Here is a 9,921-nt window from a genome sequence, read left to right on the forward strand (position 1 = left end):
GAGCACCCGACTGCTCTTCCGAAGGTCCAGAGTTCAAATCCCAGCAACCACATGGTGGCTCACAACCATCCGTAACAAGATCTGACTCCCTCTTCTGGAGTGTCTGAAGACAGCTACAGTGTACTTACATATAATAAATAAATAAATCTTTTAAAAAAAAAAAATTTTTGATTCTCCACCTGGTCTGATCCTCTAGTTTTGGGATTACATGTTTTTGTTTTTTTTTTAAAAGATGTGTTCACTATGCAACCCTGGATGGTCCAGAACTTACTATGTACACACCTATAATACCAACACTTAGGAGATAGAGACAAGAAGATCAGGAGTTCAAAGCTAGCATCTTGTACCTAGTGAGTCTGAGGTCAACTTAGGCTATATAAGGCCCTGTCTCAGTAAAAGATAAATAAATAAAGGAGAAAGAGTGTGGTACTCGGGAGGTAGGGACACAAGAAGCAAAGTTATCCTCAGCAACATAGTGAGTTGAAGACTACCCTGAGTTATGTTAAGATCCTTTAAAAAAAGTTAGAAGGCCAGCAATACAGCTAAGTGGGCAGAGGCACCTGATGATCCCAGCCCCCACACTGTAATTGTCTGAGTGAGAGTGTCCCTCAGGGGCACACCACACACAAACACACAAAAGTAATTTCATTAATTAATTAATTAAAGGTTAATGGTATCTTTTGGTTGGGCATGGTGATACACACTTATCCTTGTACTCAAGAGGAAGAAACAGATGGATCTCTGTAAGTTTCAGACTAACCTAGTCTGCTTTTCAAGTAACAGGCCAGCCAGAGATACATAGTGAGACCTGTCTCTAAATAAATGAATAATCTTTTTTAAAAGGACTCAAACATAAACACAAAGGCACCATTACCCAGCTCCTCCTGAGTGAGAGGGAAGTACTGGTCTACCAGCAGCTCCGACTTGGTGATGGCATTATCTACTCCACTGTTCATGAACTGCACCATCCCCAAAACTGTATTGATGCTGCCATTGACCACAGACTTGGTCCTTTCCACGCTGCCAGTCACTGCTCCTTTGGTCTTATCCACCACCCCTGAGACTGTGCTGGCTACAGAATCCTTGGCTCCAGCCATGGTAGTCGTCACCACATCCTTCGCCCCAGTTACGGCACCTCTGGCACTGGCAACAATCTGTAAGCAAAGAAACAGACAAGCCGGCTTATGAGAACTATGGGCGAATGCACACTCATGGTTTTACAAAGACTGCATACCTAAATATTCAACATGGACTGAGCATGCTCTTTCACTCTCAGTCTTGGGCATACATAGCATTAAGACTTAATGAGGCTGAGTGTCTCCATCAGGTTGCTCTGTCCTACCAGCCACTCCCTATGGACTGTTAGACGTATAAATGAAATAAACAAGCATGAGATTTATCAATTTGTTGAGACAAGTTGTTTTGACTTTGTTGTTCTTATTTGAGACAGGATCTCAGGACATACTGCCCTTGCTGACCTGGAACTCACAGAGATCCACCTGCTCTGCCTCTGCATGCTAGGATTAGAGGTGTGTGTCACCATTGCCTATCACATATAGTATTTTTCAAAACTACTGGGTGGGTGGTTCATGTCTCTAATCCCATCACTCAAGAGGCTAAGTCAGGCTGCAGTTCCAGTTCTGCTAACAAGGAAACCACGACTCAAACCAAAGTAAAACAAAAGCCCTGGGTTCAACCAACAGCTTCCTGCCCAAGACTGATCTAGTGAGCCTTTACAATGGTACATCTGCCTGTAGGCAAAAGGAGAGGGAGAAAGAGCCACAGAAGAGGGGGAGAGGCTGGGAACGGAGCTCAGTTAGTAGAGCATTTAACACGAAACACAGGGTTTGAGGATGGCACCATAGAAAGTGGGCATGGGAGCCTACAAGCCTATAACACTAGGATTGGGAGGTGGAGGCTAGAGGACCAGAAGCTCAAGGTCACCTTTAACTGCAAATGGAATTCAAGTGCAGCCTAGACTAAGAAACCCTGTCACTCAAAAACAAAAAACTAAAACAAAACAAACAAAAAACAAAGGGAAAAAAAAAACAACAACAAAAAGCAGAAACTTACTACCTAGAGGTGAGGTTATGTAACTTTAGATTCCTCATGCAGAAGTCACTTCATTCCAGAAAGGAAACTGCAGACCAAGTTGAACTTGGCCCTCTAGGGCCTGGCACATAGGTTTGTCTAGAGTAATGAGAAGAATCATAGGGAAGGAGAGAAGACAGCAAGAGATCCAGGGGAGGGTGGCACACAGCCACAAGGAACTCTAGCAACAAACACCTCAAAATTACTCCCTCCCCCCCCCCCCCCCGAGTCAGGGTTTCTCTGTGTAGTCCTGGCTGTCCTGGAACTCACTCTGTAGACCAGGCTGGCCTCGAACTCAGAAATCCACCTGCCTCTGCCTCCCAAGTACTGGGATTAAAGGTGTGCACCCTCACACCCGGCTTCAATATCACTTCTTAATGCAATCTCAATTCATGAGGTTTTTAGTTTAATACCCCAACCTAATTTTTAGCTAGTTTGATACACCTAACTTGACTATTTCTGTTGTGGTGTTGCAGATCAAACTCGGTCTTATAAACACTAGGCAAGGAATGAGATACAAGTTCATTGTATATAAGCTATGCTGGGTATTATAAATATATCACCAAAAAAAATTTTTTTTTTAAAAAGGGTCTTACTGGGTAGACCAGGCTGGTCTTGAACTCACAGAGAACAGCTTGTCTCTGCCTAGAACCCTGGGATTCTCATCATGCATGAACTTTTAAATACCCCAAATGGAAAATAATTCCTCAAGCAACAACAATGAAAATTTTAGAGACCCAGAAAACGTTCTAAAGGACATACAGTAAACTTGCCTATTTAAATGGTGAAAGGCACAGCCCAATGTCCCCCTAACTGATATCCTTCTGTGAAATGTTGTATTCTTAACCAGAAGAGAAAATTTAGGGCATTATCTGAACTTCACGGTCACTAAGATAGAGAAAGCAATTGTTTTTGCCAGCACTGATTATCTGTCATGTATGCATGTGGTTCCTATCATCAGTGCCCAGAACTATCTCTCCCAGTTTGTATACACATCCAGCGCCATATGGAGTCAGTTATTTCAAAGCAGTGTCACCGCAGGAGCAGAGTTGCAAGCTGATAGAGAGCAGCCTGCATTCTAACCTAAAGCAGTTAGTTCATCTCACCCCAACAGCAGCTAAGGAAGACACGGAGTAGTCACCACTCCTTCAAAAATATACCCAGCTCCAGCTCCAGTTTGAGAGAAAGGTATTCATGTGTTTATGGCACACAGAGCCTGGGCTAAAGAAAACATGAAAACACCCCAAACAGCAAACCTCAACACTGTCCCAAGCTCACCTCGGACGTTGGCTGGTTCAGAATAGGCAGTCTTTCCTCCATCCTGTCTAGCCCCTTGCAGGCATAGGTATTGGCAACCGCAACTGCAGGAAACACAGACAGGAAAATGATCACTCACTGTAAGGATAGAATGAACACACGGATAATACCTCTGCTGTTTATTTAATCTTATAATGAAAATAGCCAGAATGCAGCCTTGTTGTTCTTAAAACCACAAAATCCACTTCCAGGTTTCTCTCACTCTCCCAGGAAGAAATCTGGCAGGTTCGTGGCAACTTTCTTTCAGTGAGAGGTAAATGAGAGGTTGTGTGGGAAAAGCAGCTAAGGGAGAAGGCCTCGGTGCTAGTGACAGGCAGGGTGAGGCAAGCGTCTTCTGAAGCGTCACTCAGGAAATAAAGCTACCCACGCTGGGTTAATTCCTATTTATCTCAGTACATAGAGATACATGCTGGGGTCTCACCAGTGACAGGAGCACCCTGGATCTTCCTAACAAGGCCTAGGTTTGTTTCAGTCCAAGCTTCCCCCTTAAAGATAACGGGTCAAGAATCCACACCAAATTCATTAGGGAGTTCGAAGTGTTGGGATAGCTGTTTCTTAAGTGGTCCTTATAATCCTAGACCATAATTTACCCTTTGGGGGTGGGGGGAATGATGCAAATGTTTGTTTAAAGCAGTTCATTTATGTTTTTGGAGAGATTTGGAGAGTCTAGTAGTTCCTCTAAAATTGAAGAAAAACATTTGAATGTGTACGGTTGGGTGTTTTGCTTGCATGTATGTCTGTGTACCAAGTGTACAAGCCTGGTGTCTGTGGGAGACCAAAGAAGCCATTGGGTCCCCTGGAGTTGGAGTTACAGATAGTTGTAAGGACCATGTGGGTGGTGGCAATCTCACCCAGGTTATTTGGAAGAGCAGCCAGTGCTCTTAACCCTCCGTCACCTCTCTCCAATCCCAAGTCCCTCTGAAATTTAAATGCAGTTATTAAAGACCCAGCAGTTCTACTCCTAAGTACATACGAAGGAGACTGAAAATACTACGCCCAAAACTTGGGGTGAACATACATATGTCCACAGAAGCACCATTCATCTTCCTAAGGTAGACACTACCTAAATGTCCATCAGTTGATGAACCGATCAATTGTTGGGGCTGGAGAGACAGCTTGGTGGTTAAAAGTGTCTCAAGCACAAAAGCTTGAGAACCAGTGAGAACCAGCATTCAGAGCCCCAGAATCCACATAATGTGGACTACAAGTCCTCTGTTACCATGGCCTCTGCTTTAACTGAACATCTGAGGAGCAGCCTGGCTAGCCTGAGGAGCCATGGCAGTGAGCTCTGGTGTTTGATTGCGAGATTCTGCCTCAAAGGGTGATTCAGGGAGGTTCCTGGCATCAATCCAACACCTCCACATGCCTACACACAGAGAAACTCACAGACACACACATACACACACACAGTGGGAGGCGCACTGTCTAGCTAGTTTTTATGTCAACTTAACACAGCTAGAGACATCAGACAGGCGGGAATCTCAACAGAGAAACTGTCTCCAAAAGATAGCACAAACCAGGAGGCATTTTCTTAATTAGTGATTGATGAGGGAGTGTCCAGCCCAATATGGGTAGGGCCACCCCTGACGTGGTCCTGGGTTCTATAAGCAAGCCGAGCAAGCCATGAGAATCAAGCCAGTTAAGCAGCACTCTCCCATGGCCTCAGAGTCAGCTTCTGCCTCCAGGTTCCTACCAGTTTGAGTTCCTGTCTTGGCTTCCCTTAATGGACTATGTATGATTCAGAATATGTAAGCCAAATAAAGCTTTTGCTCCTCCAATTGCTTTTGGATTTATGATGTCTCATCACAGCAATAGTAGCCCTAAGACAAATATGTTCTACCCACACTATGTGATATTATTCCTCCATAAAAAGGAATTAAATACAGATATAACATGAGCATCTGTGTGGCTATGAAGTACATACAATGCTGTGTCACGGAGAAATCCTGAAAACCTCTATGCTAAGTAAAAGAAGCCTGTTGCAGAAGATCTTATTTTATGACTCTGATTGTACCAAAGGCCAGAAATTATCTTATATAAAAATAGGTTAAAGAGCAACCTGAGGGGATGGAAGGAAGTGGGCCTGACTACTCCTGAAAACGAGCTTGTTCTCACTGTTTGCAGTTCTGGGGATTGAATCCAGGGTCTCATACATGCCAGGAAAGCACCCTTCCAGTGAGGTATAGCCATTTTTAACATAAGTAGATTAACTGTACAATGCGTTTTCTTATCTCAATAATGTTAATATTAAAAATTAAAAGTTTTGAGGGGGTTGAGAGGGGGAACAAAAGAAAAATAAAATTAAATTAAAAGTTTTAGGCTGATGATGTAGATCAGCAAAGTTCTATCCCCAGTACTGTATAAGCCAGGCACGTTGGCTTAGGTCTGTAATCCTAGCCATTTGAGAGGCTAAGCCAGGGGGATATCCCTGAGGACAAAGTTACATAGTGAGTTTGCGGGTCAGGCCAGCATGAGCTACAATGCGCAACCTTGTCTCAAAAAGAAAAGTTTGGGGGCTGGAGAGATGGCTCAGTGGTTAAGAGCACTGACTGCTCTTCCGAAGGGCCTGAGTTCAATTCCCAGCAACCACATGGTGGCTCACAACCATCTGTAATGAGATCTGACTCCCACTTCTTGAGTGTCTGAAGACAGCTACAGTATGCTCCTTGTCTTAGTCAGGGTTTCTATTCCTGCACAAAAATCATGACCAAGAAACAAGTTGGGGAGGAAAGGGTTTATTCGGCTTACACATCCATACTGCTGTTCATCACCAAGGAAGCCAGGACTGGAACTCAAGCGGGTCAGGAAGCAGGAGCTGATGCAGAGGCCATGGAGGGATGTTCCTTACTGGCTTGCTTCCCCTGGCTTGCTCAGCCTGCTCTCTTATAGAACCCAAGACTATCAGCCCAGAGATGGTCCCACCCACAAGGGGCCTTTCACCCTTGATCACTAATTGAGAAAATGCCTTAGAGTTGGATCTCATGGAGGCATTTCCTCAACTGAAGCTCCTTTCTCTGTGATAACCCCAGCTGTGTCAAGTTGACACAAAACTAGCCAGTACACTCCTATAATAAATAATTAAATCTAAAAAAGAAAAAAGAAAAAAAAGAAAAGTTTGGGCGGGGAGCTAATTCAGTGGTAAGGGAGCTCAATACCCAGCCTGAGGACCTGAATTAGATCTGGTATTCTCTGAGCATTGGCACGGCATGCATCTACACACAAATGCATACACACATGCAGACACAAAATGTAAACACAAATGTAATCAAATTTTGTTTTTTCAATCTGCACACGCTGTATGAGAAAGCTAACTCAGGAAACCCCCTTGGATGATGCCTTTGTAATTTCAGTTATTAACACAAAAGTGTTTTGGAAATTTACTTTTTCTTTTCTTTTTGGTTTGTTGTCTTGTCTTGAGACACGTTCTCACTATATAGCTCTGACTAGCCTGGATTTTGTTAGGTAGACTAAAGTGGGCTTGAACACAAAGATCTGCCTGCCTAATTGGACTAACGGCACACACCCTCGAGTATAGGGTTGTTGTTGTTGTTTGTTTGTTTGTTTGTTTGTTTTTCCTTTTTGAGACACTGTCTCATACAGCCCAGGCAGCCTGCAGTTCACTATGTAGCCATGGTCTGCCTTCAACTGACACCTCTTCACCTCCCTTCAAAGTGCTGGGGTGTGAGCACCACGCCTGGCTGGGAAGTTTCTATTAGAGTAATAAGAGTGAGCACCGGTATGGCTGTGAAGAGCCCATCCGTGTGAAGGAAGGTCAGCAGACAGTTTCTGGGTAGAGGAGGGATTGTGCTTCAGGAAGGCCTGGGGGATCCCTGGTGTGACTTAGCACTCACCCTACCCAGTCCCTTGGGCTCAGTGTTGACCGCAGAATCTAGACTCACTTTGTGGCTCCAGCTTCTGGATGATGGGCAGGGCACTTGTCATGGCCGCAGAGGTCACGGTCTTCACGCCCTTCTCGGCCATCTCACACACGGATCTCAAATACGGGTACTGATCCTTTGTACTGACATAAGCGGAGGACACAAGGTCGTAGGTAGAGCTCACCAAGGGCAGGTTGGCCACTCTCATCACCACGCTCTGCAAACACGGAGGAGTGGATAGTAATGACTCAAATCACAAGAAAGGAAAAAGGACCAAGAAACGAATACTTAAAAAAAATCATACCTGTTGCGGATCCACTACTGCTGCTGCCATTTTTTCCTCCTGGAGAAAAGAGACGCCTGGAGAGAAAAGAAACTGGTTTCAGAACATTGAGGACCAATTCCTGTCCCAACCTAGGCAGGCCCACAATTCCAGCATAGACAGTTTCAGTTCCCCAACCCCACCCCTCTAGTTCAGAGCCCTTTTCAAGGCCAACAACCTGACTGGAGGCTCCAGGGCTGTTTACACACTTTCAATAGGAAAGAGTAGTCATTGTCCTGTCTCTTAAATGGGACACTAGAAATGCCTCTGAAATGCCTGTTCTCAAAAATGCTAACCCAAAAGGCAGAAAATTCCATTTAAACAGAAGACATCTTAGATTCCCCCAAACACCTGCCCTTAATTAGTTAATGGATTTATTTCTGTAGGCTTTCTGAGACAGTATTTCTCTTTGTAACAGTCCTGGCTAGCCAGGTTGGCCTGGAACTCACCAGACCTACCTGCCTTTGCCTCCCAAGTGCTAGAATTAAAGATGGCCCTTGCTATACTTAGTCTCTGCCTGTCTAAAGCCCAGGCTGACTCTCTCTACTCTACTTCACTAGTGTTGGTATTAGGTACAGGCCACCATGCCGGGCTCTCAGCATCAGGACTATCAAACTGATACTTGAGGGTGTTTACCACTCTTGTGAACAAGATTGAAACCAGCAGTGGCTGCCTTAATGCTGACTGAGCTCAAGAAAGTCACTCCAGGGAACTGTAAAATCTCCTATCCCCAGTGACCCACACCCACATGAAACTGCCTTCTGCCCAGCAACAGAACCTGTCTAGACTGCTCTGCCTCCAATCCAAAGTCCCAGTTCCTTAGGAAGAACTGTCCAGAAAGCAGAAGCTTCGAGCAGTATCTATACCAAGGAGCAGCCCATAAAATATCTCCTTCCGTTTTCCAAGGGTGAGGTGGGGCTGAGGCAGAGGAGGAGCAAGAGTTTCAGCCCAGCTTGGACCATAGAGAGCCTGCGGGCAGCCAGTGCTGCCTAGTGGGACACTAAAGGAAACCCAGACAATTCTCACTATGCACCTTATAAGTTCTTCTGTGAGGTGTTTCCATTTAAATAAAACCTCGACCGGACAAATGCAAGTTGCTCTACCACAGAAGGACGTGCAAACAGAAAGGAAAACTCTAGAACAAAAGCGAGAGCTTTCCCAACCAGCCCGGGGCTGCTCCCTCCCCCCTCCTCCCCCACCGACCCATTGCTGCAGTTCCGAGCCCAGTGCAGGCAGAGCAGCAGCGGCCTGAGGGCCAGATCTGGTGCAGGACCTACCTAACAGGAGAGCTGAGGGACGAGCAAGTCCGCACGGTCCAGATCACCACACAGCAAAGCGGCCAGAACGACTGTTAAAATATCGCTTGACTGCCCCGCCCAAGCCTCCGAGCCACGTGATAGCCCAGCTGCCTGGGGCCGCTGAACCCTGTGCTGGGCTGGACTGGGACTCTGGGGCCACTCATTGGGGATGAGGGCGTGGGAACCCCAACCTGGTGCCACAATATCGGGGGCCTCCTTGGTTTCCTGAGCCCAGTGCCCTGAGATCCCAGATCAGTACAAGAAGAGCAGGAGCCAGCCGGGGCGAGGCCTTCTGCTGTCTGACTTAGGTCAGGGGTCCTGAAAGCTGCATTGCAAAGATGCAGGGCGTCTTGGGGTTTTGGAAAATGCAGACAAATTAACCAGAGTCTTCAGAAAAGACCACTTCAAAACTGGAAGTTCGGGTTCTAACCTTTTACTTTAAGTCAAGAAAGTTACAAAGATGTGTGGAATTCCAACACGTTAATGACCTGTAGGGACTTCTGGTTTACTGCTCTATGGATGTAAACAATTCATCCATGGGATGTGGCGGCTCTGGTCTGTAATCCCCAGCCAGCACTAGGGAAATTGCGGCAGGAGGATTGTTGTGAGTTCTAGGCCAGAAAAAATACCGTTCTCAAAGAGAGACAACTTATCAAAAGCTTCTAATTAAAAGGTTGATCTGAATTTCCACAAGCAAAGCTTGAGCCTCTCTTCTGTGTTTTCTTTAGTAAAACAATTCCAAATTGCTCCTTAGTGATATCAGCCAACAACTAAGGAAGATGGCCAACTTTATCGTGACTTATGCAATATTTTTAAGTGGTCTGAATCATTTTTTAATCCTTGTCGAGAGGGCAGGGACGTGAACTGGGTTATTTGATCTTGAAAGTTGTACAGCCATCTGGAGTCATAAGGGTTCAGGGAATTTCTTTCCTGGAAAAAGATACAGGTGCAGGCCTTCTAGTTCCTTGCAAGGGAAACTAGAAGGAACAGTTGAAGATAGGAAGGAAGCTCTTGT

General features: G+C 45.4%; 1 protein-coding gene across 3 annotated transcripts in view; it reads right to left on the bottom strand.

Annotated features, from left to right (window-relative positions):
• The window catches only part of Plin2 (perilipin 2), a 43,308-nt gene extending 34,150 nt beyond the window's left edge, over window positions 1-9,158 (bottom strand). The window contains exons 1-5 of one of the 3 annotated variants that reach the window (XM_011249907.3): window positions 8,886-9,158; window positions 7,591-7,646; window positions 7,308-7,503; window positions 3,370-3,452; window positions 875-1,154 (exon numbers count right to left, since the gene is read on the bottom strand). In XM_011249907.3, the coding sequence (XP_011248209.1) occupies window positions 875-1,154; window positions 3,370-3,452; window positions 7,308-7,503; window positions 7,591-7,620 (589 nt within the window). In that variant the 5' untranslated portion in view covers window positions 7,621-7,646; window positions 8,886-9,158. Of the gene's footprint in view, window positions 1-874; window positions 1,155-3,369; window positions 3,453-7,307; window positions 7,504-7,590; window positions 7,647-8,386; window positions 8,507-8,885 lie in introns of those variants that run through there. The other 2 variants (NM_007408.3, XM_006537557.2) reach the window with 2 other exon arrangements.
• Between the last annotated feature and the right edge of the window lie 763 nt (window positions 9,159-9,921).

Source organism: Mus musculus, chromosome 4, assembly GCF_000001635.26.
Source record: "Mus musculus strain C57BL/6J chromosome 4, GRCm38.p6 C57BL/6J".
Lineage (NCBI taxonomy): Eukaryota > Metazoa > Chordata > Mammalia > Rodentia > Muridae > Mus > Mus musculus.